The following is a 23,975-nucleotide window of genomic DNA, read 5'->3' as shown; positions in this document are numbered from 1 at the left end:
TTGATCGCAATATATCTTTCCATGATCTATTAAATCAAGCAACTCTTCACTTAGCTCATTTTCTTCCAAACTGAGGGCACACCCTTGTTTTCCATTTCCTGCGGTCATTCTGTAGAAAGTTCTATAGCATCTTCCTGTGGCACCCTCTCTTCAATTTCATCCTGTGCCATCCATTGCTCTGTCATATGGGAACTCACTGGCCTGTCACTCCTCAACATTGACTGCATCAGAGTTTCCACAGTTTCCTGTTCCTTTCCATGCTGTCTAGCGTCAAGTGAATGTTTATACTGGTTTTCTGTGGAAGGCTGCAAAATATTTTGATACAGCACCTGACCAATTCCTTCCTGTTCCACTGGTTTCCCCTTAATTTGGATATCCATTGCTCTGTCCTGTTGTGGTGCTTTCTGCGTTCAATTTTCTACACTGAATCTTTCACTTTGCAGGTACTCCATAACCTCAGTTTCTATTTCTTTAACTTCTCCATTGCTAATCTCCTTTTCTACTTTTCCTCTTTGTCTTCTTATTTTTTGTATGGTAAAGTTTTCCATATCCAAATTCCTTTCCCTGTATTTCTCTTCAAATATCTTTGGTGCTGCTCTTTTTGTACTGGTTAGTTTTGCTTTCTCCTTTGCATAAATATTACACCACTTTAAATCTCTTTCTCTTTCCCATGTCCATATTTCTTCTTCAGATGTCTCCTGATCTTCCTGTTTCTCCTTACTTTGGGGACTCCCTCCATCATGCTGTGATTTAATCTGTGTTAGATCTTCTACACCAAATCCTTCACGTCATAGGCACTCCATAACTTTAACTTCTACTTTACAAATCTTCTTTTCTACGTTCCATCTTTGTGATATTTTTTATTGTGAAATTTTCCATGTCTGGATGCCTTTGCCTGTATTTTTCTTTGAATATCTTTGGGGTTGCCTTCTTTATATTGATTAATTTGTTTCTCTCCTTTGCATAAATATTACACCATATCAAATCTCTCTTTCTTTCCCAAGTCCATATTTTTTTTTATACTTTTCAAATATCCCTAGGTTTTGTTGTTTATATTTTTGCACTTCCTCAGAGGCTTCTTCTTCCAAGCAGATCAAAGTTTCTTGATCTATATACTGTTTTTCACAAATATGTTGTATTAATGAATGCACATTTTCATTTGAAGCTTCTGACAGTTTTTCTTGCAAAAGTTTTTTTCTTTCCTCTAATTTCTCTCTTAATCCTTTTGTATATCTTGTGTCTGGAAATTGTGGGCTTTTTGCTTAATAGTAACAATACACAATTTCTTTCTTATCCTCAATAGTCCACGCTATCGTCTTTATGGCTCTTCTTTGGCCTATCAGGTTTTGTGGACTGCTACTTCCTTCTCCAGCAGGGGGCCATCCTCCCCCTGGGCCTGGCCTGGACTGGCCCTACTGTAGGAATGTTTCTGTATTGTGAGGATTCTGCACTGTCATTTTTTCCAGTCCTGACACCAGCGCGCCTGCCCGGATTGGGCACTGTTTTATCCTGGGTCTTGTGCACCCAGCTCTTTTCATTTTTGACCTACTTCTGTCTATGATACATGCTATATAAATACAGTCTATATATCAGTGTCATCTTGGTGAGATTTTGTGAAAACAGGGTCCACCTCACAAAGGTACTCACCACGACTTGAGGATGAATTCAATTTTAGCTCTACTACTCGCCTTTGCTTGATGACTTTTCATCTCTCCATTCAAACCCCTGGTGCCCCTCTTACTTTATGGGGATTTTGATGATGGTTGAAATCACACAAATGGGACAGAAAGCAACAGAAGACCATGAACATGAAGATGAACATCAACATTAACAAATGCAATACCAAGCAGCCATGTCAGTATCTTCAGCACTCACGGTTAGTTATGGGTGTCCACTCTGCACAACAATCCCATCACTGACATAAGCAGCCCAACAAACTGTTTTCCTTTACAACAAAAATAATGTCAACAACAGTAACAGAGTATGCTATAATGACAAGCTCATTGCAGGCACCTAACCAGTTTCTTCTTTCCCAGAATATATGACCATTTTAAAAATCTTAGACGTGTTTTTACCACGTAAAGCTGGCCCCCTGGCAATGCACTTGTATTGGAGATGGAGGTGACCTGGGTTACCAAGGGGATGGAATTCTAAAGGGAACTACTTCAGAGACCTTATGGATGACTAAAGCTATAGCAGACACCAGCAGAAGCTAGACCCATTAGCTTGTAAGTGCAAGAAAAAATGGACTAGGCTAAGAAGGATTACTGGTTTACAGTTGCAATAGCAAAGAATAAGGTATCAGAGGTGCCATACCAGCTTATGGAAAGTGACTCAGCTCACAGCAGAAAGAAACTCTATCAGTCTGCAAGGCAAAGACAGAAAGATAAAGAAGGTAGTCATCAGACATCCTTCAGAAGTGATGCTAGGAATAACCTAATCACCAGTCCACAAGACATCCAAAGCTGATGGAAGGAGCACTTCCAGCAGCTTCTGAATTAAAGCTCTACAGAAACTGCACTGCACTAGACTCAGCCAACAATGAAAGAGGAAGAGCCCATCCTAGAAGAAGTAAGAACAGCACTAAGGAAAATGAATACAGGGAAACCAGCAGGCTCACATGAGGTCACAGCAGGTATGATAAAGATGTTGGGTGAGTTAGGGAGAAAAAGCTCATTAAAGCGAGCATCACTAAAAAGTCTTCATCAACTTTTTCACTGAAATCGGCTTAACAATTTGCGTAATCATTTCTTCAATGAAATTGGGGAAACCGGTTCTATGAGAACTACTAATCTGAGAAGAATAAGGAGTTTCATACTGGCTCCTACATTATTGTGGTGCACAGCAACTGACGTCAAGCTTCATAAACTTCCGTGGTGCACAGCAACTGATGTCAAGCTTCATGAGCCTCCGTGGTGCACAGCAACTGAGGTCAAGCTTCATAAGCCTCCGTGGTGCACAGCAACTGACGTCAAGCTTCATAAGCTTCCGTGGTGCACAGCAACTGAGGTCAAGCTTCATAAGCTTCTGTGGTGCACAGCAACTGAGGTCAAGCTTCATAAGCCTCCATGGTGCACAGCAACTGAGGTCAAGCTTCATAAGCTTCCGTGGTGCACAGCAACTGAGGTCAAGCTTCATAAGCTTCCGTGGTGCACAGCAACTGAGGTCAAGCTTCATAAGCCTCCGTGGTGCACAGCAGCTGAGGTCAAGCTTCATAAGCCTCCATCATGTAGAGCAACTGAGGTCAAGCTTCATAAGCCTCCGTGGTGCACAGCAACTGAGGTCAAGCTTCATAAGCCTCCGTGGTGCACAGCAACTGAGGTCAAGCTTCATAAGCTTCCGTGGTGCACAGCAACTGAGGTCAAGCTTCATAAGCTTCCGTGGTGCACAGCAACTGAGGTCAAGCTTCATAAGCCTCCGTGGTGCACAGCAACTGAGGTCAAGCTTCATAAGCCTCCGTCGTGTAGAGCAACTGAGGTCAAGCTTCATAAGCCTCCGTGGTGCACAGCAACTGAGGTCATGCTTCATAAGCCTCCAAGGTGCTAATAACTAGGCAAAAATCATGTCTGACAGACAATAATGTCAGTGAATGTTCCTCTCTGATAATTTCTGCTTGAGCATAGGAACAAGGCAGGGGTATCTTCTTTCCCCTTTGTTGTTTGCATTATATTTAGAACCATTGGCAAAGAAAATAAGGGACTCAGAAATTCAAGGATATAATTGGTATGGTAAGAAAAGCTGGCTGTGTTTGCAGATGACATTATTTTGTACCTGACAAAACCAGAAAGAAACATTACAGCGCTGTGGAACATACTGAGACAGTTTCAAACCTATTCAGGATACAAACTTAATGAGGCAAAAACAAAGGCAATAGTGGTAAATTATGTACCCACATATGAATTGATTCAGCAACACCCATATTTATGGGGGCATGATAAAATGAAGCATTTAGGAGTATGAATTAAAAATGATTCTGGTCTGGCAATTAAAGATATGTGGGAAGACACTAAACAAAAGATAATATAAAAACTGAGAGAATAGAAGCTCTGCTATATGGACATGGATAGTAAGATACAAGCAGTTAAAATGTTTTAGTCCCATTAGTCTTATACACAGGTCAGGCATATTTTTATCAACCAGAGGCAAAGTTGTGGATAGCAATTAATAAAGAGCTGAAGGACTTTATCTGGGAGGGGAAGACAACCACAGTCAAGTGGGATAAGCTGATTCTTCCAGTAGAACAGGGAAGATTGGGGTTACCCGATTTGAAGGGGTATTTCAGAGCTATACAGTTAAGGGTACCATACATAGCTCAAGCAGAAAATTATAATGCAAAGTGGAAAGGGATGATGATGAAACAGAGGGGAAGCTCAAGAAATAAGGCGAAAATGGAATTTTGGATGCAGGCCTTTAAGGAAAATAACAGTCATCATAAAAATATTATAGCTATAAAGTAGCAGAATGCATCTTAGGAACTAAGCCCAACACAGGATTGGAGAAAGGAGATTCTGCCGATAGGGAGAACTGCAATTACGGATACAGACTATAGGCAAGATGGGGCTAGACTTTATTGGAGAAAACTGGTAAAGGAACCAAGGTATTGGGAGCAAATAGATAGGGAAAGATGAAAGAATGGGAAGATGCCAAGAATTTATTGGGACTGCAGGTTATAGATTGTCTTCCCTATCAAGGACTGATATCAGAGTATAAGCAAAGAGAAAGAAATAGGGGGTCCTAAATGAAAGACCATCACTGGTAGAATTTTTAGTAAAATATTGCCAATATCCTGGCAAATCAATTCAGTGTCAACTTCACCCCCTCTCACCCCCTAAATGGCCCATGTCAATACCGAAAGATTGCCGAATTCCAGTAATAACAGCCACACACGTAAAAAACACACTATCCAAAGCTAAAAATACAGCATCCATGGGACCAGCCGACATCCTGGGCTGTGTACTACATGAACTACAAAATGAATTGGCACCTCACCTAAGTGTCATGTTTAATCATAGCCTCACCTCAGGCTTCATGCCCACTGAGTGGCGCACAGCCACAGTTATTCCACTCCACAAGGGGGGGGGATGGGGAACTACCACCCCATCAGTCTGACAAGCCTGAGCTGCAAGGCCATGGAACTTATAAACAAAGACATTGGTAACCTTCAAACACTGGACCCCACCCAGTTTGGGTTCAAGAAGGGCCAATCTTGTCTCCTGAACCTGTTTGACTTCTTCGGATCAGTCTCCAGAGCTGTCAGCAAGGGAAAGGCAAGCCACACAGTCTATCTGGACCTCGCCAAGGCCTTCGACACCATCCCCCACTCTGGAATCATAGACAAACTTACTAAGCTGGGAATTAATCCCTATGTCACTCGATGGGTTGCCAACTGGCTTACTAACAGAATCCACACTGTAAAAGTAGCCGACTCCAAATCCAGCTCCAGACAAGTGGAGTACCTCAGGGTTCATTCCTGGGACCACTCTTGTTTGGCATCTACTTCTCTGAAGTACAGGCCAACACTAAGGGACTCTGGTTAACAAAGTTTGCAGATGACTGCAAACTGGGAGCCATTATTGAATCCCCAAATGATGTGGATATTCTACTAAAGGACCATACAGAAACAGATGCTTAGTGCCAGAGCCATGGGCTCAAGCTCAATGCCAAGAAATGTATAGTTATCCCCTTTGGGAAAAAACATATACCCATGAATTACCACATAGGTGGCCATTCAGTAAACACCGAAAGTGTGATAAGAAACTTAGGGACACAGGTGGACAGTGGTCTCACATTCGATAACCACACTGCCACAACAGTCAGGAAAGCCTTCTATGTGGCACACCTCATCACTATGGGCTTTTCATCCAGAAAAAAGGAGGTTATTGTCCCACTGTACTCATCCCTCATTAGACCCATTATAGACTACAACACCCCATTTGGTATGTACCTCTCAAGACATCTGCAACAACTGGAAAGGCCACAGAAATACCTCATTAAAAGAATCACAGACCTAAAGCAGATGCCCTATGCTGACTGTCTAAAAAAACTCCAGCTATACTCTGTCGCATATCATCTACTCAGAGGCTATCTCTGCTTAACATACAAGGCCATGTCAAACCCAGACCTGTTGGACATGCTATACTTAAAGAAATCCCAATCCCTTAGAGCCACACTCCAGGGATCTAAACCTTGTCATCACAATGAACAAAACATGCTGGAGGGATAGGTTCCTGACCCAGAGACTCCCCAGACTCTGGAATAGACTGCCCATACATGTCAAGCAGAGTGCCTCTTTGGCCCTCTTCAAAAGGAACCTTGATGATTGGATGGGAGATAAGAAATTCACCCTGGGGATCATGTCAGTCGCCCTGCTAGACAGGGGTCCAGGGAAGAAATATTGTGGGAAGAAACAGCCAGGGAATTGTTTTGGCTAGGCTTGTATAGACCCTAGGGCCAATAACCTAGTACCAACCTATGAACCTATATAGAACAGAAGCTACCATTAAAAAAGGAATAATTAGTAGAGTATATAAAATATTGCATGATAACTATAAAAATCAAACAGAGGAGATTTAAAAGGATTGGGAAGAGACTGGATAAGCAATTCACAAAGAAATATCTATGTCTCTGAAATATGCCACAAAATCTAGATAATTTAGGACTTTTGCTTGGAAATGTTAACATAGATATTTTTATACCATAGTAGACTCCAGAGAACTTTTCATCAGGTAAGCAAGGGTTGGTGGTGTGACAGGAAAGAAAGAGGTGATTGGGAGCATATTGTCTGAGAGTGCAGTGAGTTGGTGGACTTTAAGGATTCCCTGTGGGATGCACTGTCGGAGATGCTGGGTGGGCAGATTGGTCTGATGAGGGAGATGATTTTTCTGAGCTATGATACAGAATCATAATTGCTTATACATTGTTAGGCCTTGCTATGTTTAATTATGGTGGCTGCCAAAAAACAATTACTAGAAAATGGAAATCAGAATCTAAACTAATTATACTAGAAGCAGTGAATATATTAACAGAGATAAAACAACTGGAATTGAGATCTTTAGAAAAGGGTAGGAGCAAACTACATAGGAAAAATGGGAATTGTGGGAACAATACATACAGGGTAGGAATGAGGTTTAAAAGAAGGTAGGATTTAAAGGAGCTATGTAATGTCTGACTGAAAATGATCGGGTAGATTATAAGTGATGTATAATGTTTACAACTGGGAGTGTGTCAGTATGGTTTGTGATATAAAATGCTTGAAACTAGGATTGTGTTGGTGTGGTTTATTTTCATTTGTATAAATGTATGACTTTTTTTCATAAGTGATGATTTACTAAAGATGTTTCTTATAAAAAAAAAAAAGGCAGGAATTGATTAATTTATATAATGTTGCTTAGGTTATATGATATGTAGCAATATATGTTAAGTATAATGTTGTAAATATGAACTTGTTAATACGGTTTGATTACTTTTATATAAATGTAAATTTGCCTATGTCGCAAGTGATGATTCAATAAAGTGCTTAAAAAATAATGTCACTGAATTTTCTGCCCCCTTCCTTGCAGATGAGTCTATTGACAAAGAGTTTTAACACATAATGGAAGGCTGCAGCACATACAGGATGAAGGACACGTGAATCACACAATGCCTTCCATGAAAGAGTTTTTTTTCTATGCTTGTTTCTTTCAGTGCCCATACATTGACAAAGATCAGTGTTAAAACTATTTAAATTATTTCTGGTACTCATAGCAGTATAAAGAGAAAGGTATATATCCCAGATAATTGGAGAATAAGCATATTAGTGCCAGCGTCCAAGAACAAATGGGACATTCCCAACTGTGGGTGGTATAGAGGTTTCAAATTCCTGTCACACAGCAGGAAAGTTCTGGAGAGGGTGAATGATAAACAAATGCACAGAATAATAGAAAGGCCATGTACAAAGACCTAATGACACAAGTACAATTAGTGTTTGGATTCACAGAGGAGTTCCCAGGGGAAGTGGGTGTACATCAGGGTTCAGCTCTGAGCCCACTGCTGTTCTTACTAATAATGGACTACATTAGCAAACAGGTTGGAAGGGATAGATCAACAAAGCTACTCTCTGCAGACATTGTGGCACTAGAGGCAGACTCTGAACAAGAACTTCGGCAAATTAAAGGTGAATGGCATGCAAAGCTGAAGGCACATGGGATGAAACTGAATACAGATAAAACAGTTGTAATGGCAGCAAATAGAGAAAACAGAAGAAGAAGCGAAGAATTGAGATAGATCAGAAAATTCACAAAATCCTCACCAAGACAGTGCTAGATACCAGGAAACTCAAACAAAGTACCAAATGTTCCAAAACTTGCATAAAATTTCTTTTATTAAAACTACCACGAACAATCCAAAGAGTTAAGTGCTTTCATTCCAGTAGAAACTTCTTCAGAACTCGATTTCTTCAAAAATTTTGCTGTTAAAATAGGTTAGTAAAAACACACATCCATCCTATTAACCAATAAAAATCACTTAAGGCTCAATTGCTTCAACTTTAAACATGAGCTGATGGACACTGCCTCACTTAATCCAGGGAACTGGGTTGCATTCAACTCAGTTTTGGATGGACCTGGAGATAACACAATCTGTGTTTTCATTGACATTTGACTCCAGTGGATTAGATACATCTTTGTGCACATTTGAGAAGATTTTCAACAATGAAGGTGACTTTTATATTTACAACTATTCTTCAAAATCTATGTCTAGTCAACATGCCAATTTGCTTGTTAAAGGGCTGTCATTTGTGCCCGATAGAAAGGCTGATTTAGTACAAACTGTGACTGATTTAAAATTGTTCTGTCACAAGATTAGTCCAGCTCTCTGTTTTCCAGATAATGTAAGGGACACTGACAATAGTATGCATACAAAATATAGTTGTTTCAAACATCCTTTTAATAACTTGGTACGGCAGTCCGAAAACCTTTGTGAACTTGACATTCGACGTGTTGGGCAATGAGTGGTCATGTAAATTTGTTAATATGAACAGAAGTGAGAAATAGTTACTGAATGAAGTGAATAAAGACTCTGAAATATGTATATGAAACCAGACAAAGGGGGACGGCTTGTGGTTAAGGAGCGCTCTGATTATCTGGTCAATATGAATCAACATATGTTGTCTGATATGTACACTGAAGTTTCATTAAATGAAATAAATGTAGCACATTTAAAAATTGATTGTACATTAGAGGACATGTTAATGCAGGGACAACTTTCAGAGAGTGAATTCCATTTTATGATTAATCCAAAACCTGTGGTAGGCAGTATTTTGGGTAGACCAAAAATGAATTCTAATATTGTCAACCCCCCTTACATCCAATAGTGGATGGTGCCAGATCTAAGACATGTTTTATTGCAAAATTTTTAGGTGTTTCCTTAAAGAATGGTTTGGATCAAATATTTTATTTATTTTACATTTGTTGACCGGGATAGTCCAACTGGATCCATGTCCATTTTCAGCGGAGGCCCGGGAAGAAAAGCTCCAAACTTACAAACAGATAAAGACAAGCAAGTAACAGTATATGCACATGAATGTTGTCATTGTCAATAGACCACATGAATGTGGTCTATTCATCATCATGATGATAAATAGACCACATATATACAAAAAAAAAATGTTTATTTGGCCCAGTGTAATTCATGTCCTGCTTTGTATGTGGGGATGACTTCTAGGAGGCTAAAGAATCAATCGTATATATGAGCATTTACAGGATATCAAGAAAAAAAAAAGTACTAATGTATTGTATAGACATTTGAGTTGCAACACAGATCATGTTTTTGGATTTTTAATTATAAGTAAGATAGACAAGGATATGCAGGGCAGGGTTGTTGATGAACATCTTAACTTTTGTGAATTAAAACGGCAAATTAAGTTGAATGCAACCCAGTACCCTGGATTAAATGAGGTAGTGTCCATTAGCTCTTGTTTAAAGTTGAAACAATTGAGCCCTAAGTGATTGTTATTGGTTAAAAGGATGGGTGTGTGTTTTTTACTAACCTATTTTAACAGCAAAAATGTTATGGTAATTGAGTTCTGAAGAGGTTCCTACTGGAATGAAAGCACTTTGGATTGTTCGTAGTACTTTTAATAAAAGAATGCTTATGCAAGTTTTGGAGCATTTAGTACTTTGAGTTTTCTGGTATCCAGCACTGTCTTGGTGAGGTTTTTGTGAATTCCTGGTTTGTCGTTGTTTACTATAGCTCAAAAAATACTGGAACTGGTTAACAGCCTCAAGTATCTGGGAGGGGAGACTGTGGAGAGAGGAAATCTGAATGAGGAGCTCAAAGCTAGAATCAGAGTGGCTGCAGCCAACTGGCAAGGAATGCCAGGGGTAGCATGTGTCTGGGGAATGCCAAAGAAGCTAGAAAGTAAATTGTACAAAACAGTGGTGTGACCAGAATGACTGTATTTTACAGAAGCTTTGGCAGTGAAGGTAGGGCAGTAGAAGAAACTAGAGGTGACAGACATGAAGTACCTGAGATAGATGGTAGGATGCACTCTATGAGACAAACAAAGAAATTAAAACATCATAGAAGAAGCCCAAGGAGCTCCAAAGGCAGAGAAGGTCAACGAGAATTGATTATGGAAATGAGGGTGTCCAGCAAACAGAAGGATGGACTGTGTAAGAGAAGACCTGCAACAGTTAGGCATGATTGTTCAAGAAGGTAGGAGAGTGGCACTGAATCGAGAGACAGTGAGATGGCGACATTTGAGATGAAACCAGACGCCATGTAGAAAATGGGAAAAAAAAGTGCTGATGACAATGATGGTGATATTGACAACTCCCCCTGTAGCTTCGGAACATTCCTCCTTACCAACTGACACCATGTTGGTAGGTCTGTACCATCACATCCTCATGTACCTATGGTAGCATTTTCCTCACCTAGTGATATCATATGATCGAATTTCTGTACCATGACTTCTCTGTGCAGCTCTGAGACCCCCTTCATAGTTACCTATATCATGTGATCATAGCTCTGCACCATCACCCCCCCAATGTAGGTCTGGGTCCATATTCCTTACCTACTGAGACCATGTGATCATAGCTCTGTGCCATCACCCCCCTGTGCAGGTCTGGGTCCATATTCCTTACCTACTGAGACCATGTGATTATAGCTCTGTGCCATCACCCCCCTGTGCAGGTCTGGGTCCATATTCCTTACCTACTGAGATCATGTGATCATAGCTCTGCACCATCACCCCCCTGTGTAGGTCTGGGTCCATATTCCTTACCTACTGAGACCATGTGATCATAGCTCTGCACCATCACCCCCCCCATGTATTTCTGGGTCCATATTCCTTACCTACTGAGACCATGTGATCATAGCTCTGTGCCATCACCCCCCTGTGCAGGTCTGGGTCCATATTCCTTACCTACTGAGACCATGTGATCATAGTTCTGTACCATCACCTCCTGGTAAATCTCCTTATCCTCTTTGCTCAGCATCTCCCATTCCTCTCTTGAGAAGTCAACAGCGACATCTTCAAATGCTTCTGGTATCTGAAAGACAGAAGACCTTTTTTACTTCTTCTTTATATAACTATAAAAATAACTCAGTTCAGAACAAATTAACAAGCACTGATAAAAAAAATAGGCTAAGACATTAATTTTAACTTTTATTTTCTAATTGCAGTATGTCTTCATGGTCCACTTTTGTCTTGTTCTCAGCTCGCACTATAATACAGCACATTATATGATAACATTCATTATCTGAGTTACAAGGACCTTCTCCTGGCCACAACCTCCACTGACAGGTATAGTCTTCTACATGCCTTAATCAACAGAACAAAAGTTTAGTTTGGTCATTACCAGTGATAAAGCTGTCTTCTGATGCTCTGTAACTTGAATATTAACTACAACTCAGCTGCCACCACTGCAGTGCCTGAAAGCTTAGTACAGCTTAGGCATTGTTAAAGATACATTTGTTCTCTTCCATACAGCTTAGTGCATGGAAGAGACACAGAGCTCTATAACTGTAAATTATTCCCCTTACATCCTAGAGTATTAACCTGGGTAACGCTGTGTGACACCCAAGAACTATATTCCCCTAACTTCCTGCTATATACAAGCTGGTACTAATAAAATTGTTCCCCATACAGTAGTGTATAGCAGCTGGTAAAGTTCAGATCCTGTTGTGATAATCAATTTCCCTTCACCCCAGACTGCAGAATGATGCACAGTTCAGCACCTGCTAGTGACAAAGATGTTTCCCTTATATCCTACATCACTACATGAACACCAGTTTTGAAGTCAAGCATTGTCGATAATACATATTTTCTGTCTATGTATTGTAAAGTTTGAAAGTAAATTACAATACAATCAGAAAACAAATGTCCAAGAGCTATGTATCACCACATCCACTTTCACCTTCAAACCTGTGCCCACATCTGATATAAAACTATTCAAACAAACTGAAACCAGGCTCTGCTTCATGAGCACGGGTACCTTAAAACAGCAGCCAATAGCATTGCCTAACCTGTCTCAATCCTTATAAATAGGTTAGTCCAGGAATCCGACATTCCCTCTCTCTGGTTAAAGTGACACATGATCCCTCTGCATAAAGGCAGAAATTCAACAGACATTGCTAACTTTAGACCTATAATAGTCGTATCCCCTTCTGCAAAACACTTGAAAATGTATTCAAAAACAATTGCTAAACTATCTCCTGCAGGAAGAACTCCTGTTCCCTACACAGCATAGCTTATGTCCTTCCCATAGTACTAAGATGGCACTGCTAACCTATACAGATGCTGTCGATAAAGTTAGAGATAACAGCAAACGGGTCTCCTTATTTCTAGACGTGTGAAAACCTTCCACACAGTTTGTCACAGCAAACTTCTACTTCACATGCCCTTATTAGGTCTCTCTCAGCCCACACTTCTGTGGTCCAAAAGCTACCTGTCCTATAGGTATCAGTCAGTAAAATGGCCCTGTACTATCTCTCTATACCTTCCGGTCACAAACAGTGCACCACAAGGCTCTATCCTTGGTCCCCTCCTTTTTAACATTGTCACCAACACCTTCCACACATCCACATAACAGGCCTCCCTAATACAGTATACAGATGACTCCACACTCATCTGAATATCTGATAACATGGCAAATCTCCAAACAAATACTCAGGAAGCTTTAACAGCAACTAAACATGGCTTTATAACTCACAACTTATGCTGAACCCTATTTTACCTTACCTTTCCCTCCAATCCCTCCTTCACGAAAAAAAAATTAAAGTTCTCTGTCTTAGTAAGAGAACCACTGATTTCACTTCTCATTGCAAATTATTAGGGGTGCTAGTGGAAAAGGATCTTAAATTCGACCTGCATTTACAGAATTGCATAAGAAAAACTCATCAAAAACTAGGAATGCTTTATAGAGCTAAAAACTCTCACCAACACAACTAAAACTATTCATTTATAATAAACATGTTCAAAAAGTATTTATCACATGGAAAATGTTACTGCATCTTGACTGCCAGAACAAGTTTAAAACCCAAGTATTAAATTAGAAGGAACTGCATGTCAAAGAATCCCGGTAATGTGCAAGTCACAGGACATCTATATACTCATATTAATCTAAGAATTGTAAAGCAGATTTCTATCGCCATGTCAGCAATGCTATAACTAAATACCCCTGATTTCCATAACAGTTTAAAAATCAAAATAACTTTCAGGGCTTCCTCCTTGAGTTTCAGAGAGATTATTGCTGTCAGTGCTAATTGACCAACTCATGAATGCCAATCAGAGCAAAAGCAATAATCTCCTGTTCAGAAACACCTCAATAACCAGTAATTAACATGTCTCTGAATCGAGCACTGCAGTTAGATCTGATCAAACTAGTGTTCCCTCTCACCAGCCCATACATTGCAGTTGTGTGCATACCTCTCAACACACACACACACACACACACACACACACAGACACACAGACACACAGACACACACTCACACACTCACACACTCACACACTCACACACTCACACACTCACACACTCACACACACACACACACACACACACACACACACACACACATGTACTTTGCATATGCACCTACACTCATGGATGGTTCTGCTGTCCCTACCTGTAGTCATGCTATGGACCACTATCCGTCTGTAGGAGTTAACGGATATACATACACTCTTTGTAGGTCCTGACCATTATTCTAGCACTGATGCCATCTCTGTGGGACAGCATATGGCTAATTATTATCAACCAGTCCTCAGAACAGCTGCATTAGTATGCAGCTTCCTCGGCAAGGTCACTGTCTATGCTATTGCTACTGCCTGCATGCCGCTGTAGCAAGAATCATCCAGGTTACATCAGAGAGGAAAACTGCTAAGCAAAGTTTTCTGTACTGTGGTGAGCCTTTCTGAAACCCATGACCTGTCCATTTAGTCAGGTGTCACATAAGTTCATACGTTTCGTAGACCAGTGTGTTTAGGCTCAGTGGTGCCCAAATGGTTACATCCCTAAGTGATGAGTATGCTAAGATGACTTTACCATGAAAGTGTCTGTGACGCAGTGAGTGTAGGCTGAGATTTGTACATTGATGGAATCCATTTAGTAAGCTAATGTTGAACAGATTCAAGTCTTTGAAGTTGCATGCTAGAGTAAATGCAGAAATAACTGTTGTACTCTAAAGCAGGCCTTACATATGTCTCATAAAACAGAAGGATTATTTGATGTAGTTAGTCCCAGATCTTTATTTTCATTAACCTCAGATAGCACAGAGCCATCTAAAATTATCTGCGGTCTTAAAATATGATTCCCAAAGAACATAACTTGGCATTCTGGCTTACTAAAGTTCAGATCATATTTATTGCCCCATAATGAGATCTCATTTAGATACTTGCTTATTAGGTCATAATGTTCTTTGGTAACTACCAGGAAACCGATTTTCAGTCACCAGTGTACCTGCAAATCCAATATGATTTCAAAATAGAGAATATGGAGAAAACAAGTGTTAACAAATGAGGACCCTGAACAGAGCCCTGTGATTCTCATGCCCTTATTGGTAGATTGTTTGAATAAATCTCAACCTGCCAGCCAATCAGTAATCCAATAGATCAAATAAGAATTAAACGTATGCTTTTTTTAAAGTCATTATAACTGTATAATGTGACAGTACAACAAATGCATTGGTGAGGTCCAGAGGACCCAGCATGTAGTCCTATACCAGTAGCTAGATGGACTTGATCACAAAACTCAACCAAATTTGTTAGTGTGGACGTAGCAGGTGTAAACCATGCTGATGAATGTCCAGATAGTTTTCGACTATAACTAGGGTTATTAAGGAGACATTTCATACATCTTTCATACCATTTACACAGTAGAGATGTCAAGCTGTTAGACCTATAATTCTGTATTTATTGCTTGTTACCTTTTTATGACTCTGGATGATGGAGGATTTTTCCAAGACTCTGCAAAACAACCTTTCCTTAACAACCTGCTAATGTTTGTATACAAAATAAGATTTGCACTGTTTTTAATTCTAGATATTAATTTTGCTGGAATGTTATCAATCCCCATAAAGTCATTTTACCTGCTTTATCAACAGATGTGTCAGTAATCTCACCTGGAATTGTAGGACATAAGACTACAGAGCATTCAATCAATATTTCATGTACTTTATGAGAAATAGTTGAATATCACCTACATTTGAAAAATACTTATTGAATTCTTTGGCAATTTTATTTGAATTATATATATATATATATATTGGCATCCTATTTATAACAACAGAATGAATACTGTTCTGGTACTAGTAACATCATTAATGTATTTATAGCATTATTTTGCTTACCACTAACCAGTCATTGTTCATGTTTTATTTTTTCACCAGACAATGGGACAAATTCTAAATGAGTTGGTCTCATTGTAAGTCTGCCCTGATTCCAAAACCTGCTCTCAGTCTAAGTGACTCATTTTGGTGTAAAGTCTACCTATAAACAGACGTACTACGGGAACCAAATTCCAAACCACCTGCTACTTCTTGACAATGGTGTTTAACTTAAAATTTTTTCTTGAGTTTGGTATTTCTTAAATAATTTGAAAGTCTGATGTTTTATTCTTATAAAGTCTGGTCAGTTTAACTGACCACCAGTAACGGAGATTAAGTTTTTCTTGTTAAACGTATTATACTCAGTAGATGGCTGGCAAGAAATTGGACAGGATGTTTAGATTAGAATATCCATTAACACATTGGGAACCTGCCAAATCAAGCTAGCTTCTCCTTAATAGACACTTAAAAACTCTGTCATAACCCAGGATTCAATAAACTCTGTGTAGGCTCAGTGTAGAGCCTACATGGATTGTACCCATGTACATGGCCACGGTTCCCCCTTGGCAGCACGCCATACATATTAATCATGGCACGCTGCCGAGAGAGAGCATAGTAACAGAGATATTGACTCCAGGTAGGGAGAAGTGTAGAAGCTATCCTGTGGTTGTGGATTTATTTTTTTTATTTGTATTTATTTTATTTTACATTTGTTTACCAGGATAGTCCGACTGGACACAGGAACATTTACAGTGGAGGCCCGGGGAGAAAAGCTCCGTACAAATTACAATAAGGTCAAAACATTAAACATATGTTACACAGTCCAAAACAGCATACAGGAATATTATATAGAAAACAGGAAGTCTTAAATGAGAGCATAGAGTAAGAAGAATTACAATTTCTGGTTTGTAGTTGATTCCTGAGTCTGTAGCAGATTGTCAGAGATGTAAGTAGCTAGTTATTTGTTATAAAATGAAACAGGGGTTATTATGTGATGCATGGGCATAACCATTGATTCATTAGGGTGCACTTTGAGAAAGTTTTTGAACATGGTGATTGAAGGTGCAGAGGTTAGAGTAGGGGGGGGGCTTGTTCCAGTTTCTGGCTATGTTGTGGGAGAACAGGGCTTTTTTCCTGTGGAGTTATTTGTTTTAGAGATACAGAGGAGTGTTTTTTCAGAAGAGTGTAGAGGGCAATTTGATATGTACTTGGTTAGTAGTAGGTTAAGAGATGGGGTTTTATCAAGATAGTTCAAAATATTGTATGCAAGTGTTAATTGGTGATAGTTGAGTAGCCATGGAAGTTCTAGCCATTTAAGTTCTCGCAGTGCCTGACAGTGGTGTGTTTTACAGGTGGAGTTATTAGTGAATCTGGAGACTTTATTGTAGCATGACTGAAGACGTTCAAGGTCGTGTTTTCTTGTGTGGGTAAGGATTGGTGCGGTGTACATGAAGGTGGATAGTAGGTATGTTTGGGCAAGTGTAATTCGTGCCTGATCAGATAGAATTTTTTTGGGTCTATATAGTGTACCCATTTTTTGTGGACCTTTTTGATTGTTTGTGAGATATGGACATCAAACAATAGTTTGTTGTTGATTTCTACACCAAGGAGTTTGGTATGGTCAGATGGGGAGATGTTAGTACCGTTCTTGGGTGTGATTGTAAAAAGTTGATGGGTAGTTTTAGTCTTGTTGGGAGCAAATATGAGTAATTTGGTCTTGTTGGGATTTAGGATGAGCTAGATATGGGTAATCCAGTTTTCCACTGAAGTGAAGGATTCCTGAGTGAGTTTCTGAAGGGTAGTGATTGATGGTGCGGAGCAGATGAGAGTTGACTCATCTGCATACTGTATGAGTGAGGCATGTTGATTGGCGGTATGTAGGCTGTTAGTAAATATGGAGAAGAGTAGGGGGCCTAATGTTGAACCCTGTGGAACTCCTATGGTGGTTGGAAGTAGGGGAGATAGTGTGTTTTGTCATTGGACAGACTGCTGTCTATCTAACAAATAGCATTTAAACCATGTTATAGTGGAAGGGGCAAAGGATAGGGAGGTCATGGATTCCCGTAGCATGGTGTGTGACACCATGTCAAATGCCGTGGTTAGGTCTAGGAATATTGCTGATGCAAAGTTGTTGTTGTTTCTGTGTAGGTTAACGGTATTTGTAAAAGACAGGAGAGCGGTTGTAATGCTATGGTGCTGTTGGATGCTGTGTTGTGTGGGTGAAAGGAGATTGTTAGAGTTCAGAAATTGCATAACTTTGGAGTGAATACACCTCTCAAGCATTTTGGATAAGGAGGTAGGATGGCTATGGGGCGGTAGTTAGAGAAGTCATAGGAGTTTCCTCCTTTGTGAAGAGGGATTATATATGATACTTTCCATAACTTTGGGATGTAGGCTTCCTGTATGGAATGGTTTATAAGGATGGATACAGGGTATGATAGAGATTCAGCTGCTATTTTTAAGTAGTAAGTTGTCTGCAGCAAGGGTGGTAGGTTTGAGTTTTTGTAGGAGTTTTTTAATTGTAGTGGTAGGGACAGATGAGAGGGTCAAAGAGGGGATATTATTAAGGGGTTGGGTAAGAGTGTCTGAATGGTAGGTTTTGGAGATTTGAGAGGATAATGATGGAATGGATTCAATGAAGCGATGGTTAAATTGGGAGGCAATGTTTGTGGTGTTATTGTTGGAGTGGATGTTTTGCCTGGGTTAAGTTGGGGATTGATGGCATGCCAGGACTTTTTGTGGGTCTCTTGTGTGTTTGGTCTGGCTGTTGAGGAAATAGTTTTGTTTATCGAGTTTGGTTTGTCTTTTTGCCCGATTTCTTAGTTTCTGGTAGTTTTGTTTGGATAGGTTTGTGTTATCTCTTTTCCAGGCTTTGCATGATTTATCTCTGGCTTTTAGTAGGGCTGTTGTGTCCCTGCTTAGCCATGGGGCATCGTTTACCTTGACTCTGATCCTTCTAATGGGTGCAGATGATGAGGATGCTAGTGAAAGTGTTGAAGTAGTCTACGGCTTGGTCTAAGTCTAATGTTAGTAGTGAGTTCCATACAATTCTTGGTCAGATGTTATGTACAGGGTGAGACTCCCTGTAATGTACTTTGCTACTGTTGAAATTTGCTGTGCATTAATATTTTGTGTTGTAATTTTCTAATTTTTTTTATTTTTATGTCTGTTTGCGTGGCATGGAGTGCAACAGTGCTAAGCTGCATTTAGATATATACAGCTGACACCTGCTACACATCAAAAATAGAAACCAGGTGTAATTAATTATATGTGTCTGGTTTTGTTTAAGCCTGTTTGTGCGGCGCAGTGCTGTGCTTAGCAATACTAAGAAGTAGCTTAGTAGAGTATGTAAAGGTATACTAGTTTACATACTATCCAAGTAGCTAAATGGGTAGAGTCACAGCTTACAGCTTAGTAGGTCCTGGGTTTGAGTCCCTAGCACTCATACCAGTTTTTAATGTAATTTAATTTTTTGCTTAATTTTACAAACAAAATTTTCAGACTGACAAGAGCTGTGTGGTGCTAAGCACTGCTTAAACATGGTTAATGGTCATGCGAGTTTCAGCAAAGCGAAAATCCGCTAAGCAGGTTTGTGCAATGCCAAGCAAAGTGGTGCTTTTTTGAATGTTGCAGTATGAAGTGTAAGGGTGGGAAAACAGTCTATATTAAGGCCAGAAATTCTGCACCATTTTTTTGGAGTCTGTCTAACTACTGGTATGCCAGGTGGTGTTGGAGAGGGTGCAAGCTTTCAGCTGCAGAGATGCAGTGTGCTGAAGTCCAGGGTTTTTACTGGGTTCCTGGTAAGCAATTATGAACCAAGGCTGTTGCAGGGTAGTTACAAGGGCTCAGAATGAAAAGCTGAGGCCTGGGATTGATTAGCCAGGGAACTCACCAGTGCTACTGGTATCCCCCACACTGGTGAATAGTGTTGTGACCACTATGATGACCTGAAGCATAGAAAGAGGGGAACTTTGGACACCTGGGTCCAAGAGGCCAGGGATGGGCATGCCCCAGACATATGTACATATTTCTGCCACTACTTTACTAAAATACAAGCTGAATCTGTGCAAAACTGGTATGCATAATGGGGTGCTTCTCTTCCAACAGCTGCAGCTAACAGGGCTCGTGACATGCAGTCGCATGCCAGGTGTCTGGCCTGGAAGAGCTGTGAGTGTGGTAAGTTTTACATATGTCTGGCGCATGCCCATCCCTGGCCTCTTAGATCCAGGTGTCCAAAGTTCCCCTTCCTGCCCACATAACTGACAACAAATCCCCATCACAGTTCAAGAAACTTGTTAAAACTGACTTTTTGAATAATCGACTGTGTTCCTGTATCCCCCCCTGGCTAATGTATTACTAGAACACTTCACCTAACTTAAGCAATGCTGTTAAGCCAACCATAGTACTGTACCCACTTAGGACTGATAATCTACTGCTCATCCCATCTCTCCAGGAGTTAGGGAAAACTACCCCAGCAATGCTGTGCTTTCCATAAGCAACTAAAACCAGGAGAAGACATATTGCAAATCAATTTGTTATCCTTCTCAACTAAAACCAGGTGAAGACATATAGTAAATCAATTTGATATCCTTCTCAACTACAGCGAGCATAATCTACTCTCTCAGAGCCTTATTCTTCATCTCTCTGTTTTTACTCTGACAGTAAATCTATCACAGGAATCATAAACTTAGGAATATCTTCTAAAATGTAATATTATATTGTAGAGAACAAATGCATCCTATCTGTTAGTTAATATGTATGTCAAAGTCTTTTCTATGGAAATTGTATGTTAAAAGTCTGTCCTTAAAACTATGTTTTGTAAAAAAAAAATTGTTCTCTTGGAGCTTTTCTCCCCGGGCCTCCACTGAAAATGGACTTGTTATCCAGTTGGACTCTCCCGGTCAACAAAGGTAAAATAAAACAAATAAATAAATAAAAGTATGGCTATATTATGATAACTGCAGTGCAATAAACAATAAAATTTGTAGTGCAATAAATAAACAATAAAAACTGTAGTGCAATAACCATTAAACAATACCAGTAACAGTAAGCAATAAGTTGTAATGCAAGATTATGGTGTCATAACATAATTTTAGTACAGCTATATGCATTGCATGTATATTGCAATGTTGCTGCAGTCAACTGTAAAACTACAATAACTGTGTAATGTAAACGTAATTGCTTGAACAATGTATTGCACAACCCACTGTATGGTTCAAGGCTTTCTCCAGCTCACTTTCATTGACATATTGCTCTATTTCTTCCCATTCCAGGAACAGAAAGTATATGGGTGAGGTAGTCCACTTTATGGGCAGATACCGTGTGTATATTTCACAGATACTTAGCAGCAACACCAATAAAGTGTAAAGCAGGACTGCAGTTTCATAACAATACTTGCAGTAGGGCTGTGTTCATTGCATGTCTGTTCTAAGTTGCTGCAGTCAATTGTTACATTGTTTGCAGATGTCTCCTGCAGTCACAGCTTTTGAGTTCTACTCCCATGCCTGCCAACTAACACATGATGGCTGTCTAGTCTACTTAATATACACAAACATACCTCACAACTGTCATGATTTTTCGTGATGTAATTACAACCGCCCAATCTGTCTGGTTCATGATTAGCAGACAAATGATTACCTGGAATGCAATGTATTGTCAAATCCATTTATAAAACACCTTGGAAGTCATGCACGTGCAGATTATATGAAACAGTTCCGTGCAGTTGTGTACCTGCACTTCTTAGTGCTTGACCCACACTGTCCCATGGTAACAGCTTTAGAGGTACTTATGTGCTACATCATCTATAGAGGAATTGTAGTCACTGTACTCACAACCGACACTGCACACCTGTACAACTATGTATTAGTGATCTTTTTAGGGATATCCTCTGCAACATCAATAATGGTATGTTTTCCTCTCTCTCCCCACCCCTTAACTTCTTTAATTTATTACTGTTATTTATTATTATTGTTTAATATTAATATATTTTAACTGTTTTGCTGGCCTTATGGGTAATTTCATACTGGCTTGCTGTTAACATACTTACTGTTACATTATTTAATGTTGTGTTCCACATAATACACCTTAATATGTATTTGGATCCACATACCTTGTCTCCTCAGGCCATAATACCAGGCCCCAGCATGTCTGGGACCCAGACTGGTGCTGCCCCATCTGCTATCCCTGCACTATCTGCAGCATTGGGTAGTTCCACCCCATGGGATGGGGACAGGCTCCCCTCTAGAAGCAGTGGTGGAGGGGGAGTTGTCACCCATGAACTGAACTGCCATTTTTGGTACACAGGATCATGTACCATGGGTTTGTACGATGCCTGCGCCAGATTCTGAGCATGCTGGCCACCCTGGTGGGGCAGACTCACCCCTGAGCCCAGCCTCCACCACTGCCACCCCCGGGGCAGTGATGGAGCAGTGCCAACAGTCCCATGGGTGGGGACTTGAGTCATCCTGCTACCTTGTGAAGTCACATAGGACTGCAATTCCACAACACCCTCCTCATCCAAGGTGTTCACCCCCTCTTGTGTCACAAACCACCCCGTCTGCTGTCTTGTCTGTCAGCAAAAGATTCCTCACCTACCCAACTTCCTTCCTCCACACAATCCTATGCCCCTTCCCCAACATTCCACTCTCACCTTAAAAAAATAGACACCTGTCCCCCTAAAAAAATATCATCCTATACATAGCTCTTCATTTCACACATGTCCACTAGACACATGTAATTTGGTCCAACTGGCTTGACAATGCAGTTATGTTGTCCTCACCCCTCTTTCTGGGGGTGAGAGTCCAAAGTCATCTACACATTCTGTCAAAGTGCACTGTTGTTGCTGTACAAAAAATGGATAGCTATGGTTCTTTCCTACACCCTTCCTGCATATACCTACCTGCCTTTCACTATGTTTCCCCCCTGCTTGCATCCCATTTCACCACTTTCTTATCTCCTCGTTTTTCTTTTCTTTAAAGTTTTTTTTGTGAGAAGCTGTACAATGCGCAGCATCGCTAAGCTCAGCTAAATGGAGCTATATTGATATATGTGTTTAAAATGATAATAAACACATACAAAATAAAACCTGTCCCCAAGATCATCACACCTGCAGAGCACTGCATTCACATGTCTCACCACACAGACGTTAATTAAAACAGGTCGTTTAAGCAAAATATAATAACTGCAAGTTACAGTCATTAAGTGAGTTTAAGCAGAGCTGAGCATCGCGCCTCGTCACGCAAACTTGCTGAAAGAGTAATGGAGAAAATGAGAGTGTAACCTGGAGACTGGTGCAAGAGTACACCAGTAGAAAGCCAGACATGGAATAATGGATGTAAGTGAGGTCTTTAATAGCAGGTAAATGTGCATGTTTATCCTTGGAGACTGGTGCAAGAGCACACCAGTAGAAAGCCAGACGTGGAATAATGGATGTAAGTGAGGTCTTTAACAGCAGGTAAATGTGCATGTTTATCCTTGGAGACTGGTGCAAGAACACACCAGTAGAAAGCCAGACACTGAATAATGGATGTAAGTGAGGTCTTTAATAGCAGGTAAATGTGCATATTTATCCTTGGAGACTGGTGCAAGAGCACACCAGTAGAAAGCCAGACGTGGAATAATGGATGTAAGTGAGGTCTTTAATAGCAGGTAAATGTGCATGTTTATCCTTGGAGACTGGTGCAAGAGCACACCAGTAGAAAGCCAGACACTGAATAATGGATGTAAGTGAAGTCTTTAATAGCAGGTAAATGTGCATGTTTATCCTTGGAGACTGGTGCAAGAGCACACCAGTAGAAAGCCAGACACTGAATAATGGATGTAAGTGAGGTCTTTAATAGCAGGTAAATGTACATGTTTATCCTTGGAGACTGGTGCAAGAGCACACCAGTAGAAAGCCAGACGTGGAATAATGGATGTAAGTGAGGTCTTTAATAGCAGGTAAATGTGCATGTTTATCCTTGGAGACTGGTACAAGAGTGCACCAGTAGAAAGCCAGACACTGAATAATGGATGTAAGTGTGGCCTTTAATAGCAGGTAAATGTGCATGTTTATCAACAACATTGAGAAATACACCTGCTAAAACATTAATGGCAACATACATGTTCAACTGGGACTCTGGTGGAGAAATACATCCACATAAAGCCATTCACTTAATGATGGATGTAAAAAA

The 23,975-nt window shown here is 40.2% G+C and overlaps 1 protein-coding gene across 1 annotated transcript in view; it reads right to left on the bottom strand.

The window, feature by feature from the left end:
• LOC122815128 (gastrula zinc finger protein XlCGF26.1-like) overlaps positions 1-23,975 on the bottom strand; it is a 197,480-nt gene that overhangs the window by 105,870 nt on the left and 67,635 nt on the right. The window contains exon 2 of the mRNA XM_044087382.1: positions 11,402-11,528. Within this exon, the coding sequence (XP_043943317.1) occupies positions 11,402-11,528 (127 nt within the window). The remainder of the gene's footprint in view (positions 1-11,401; positions 11,529-23,975) is intronic.

Source organism: Protopterus annectens, chromosome 11.part0 (genome assembly GCF_019279795.1).
Source record: "Protopterus annectens isolate FY-2018-M chromosome 11.part0, PAN1.0, whole genome shotgun sequence".
In the NCBI taxonomy this organism is placed as follows: Eukaryota; Metazoa; Chordata; order Ceratodontiformes; family Protopteridae; genus Protopterus; species Protopterus annectens.
Note: the sequence above shows the minus strand (reverse complement) of the source record. Positions and strands in the feature narration are given on the sequence as shown.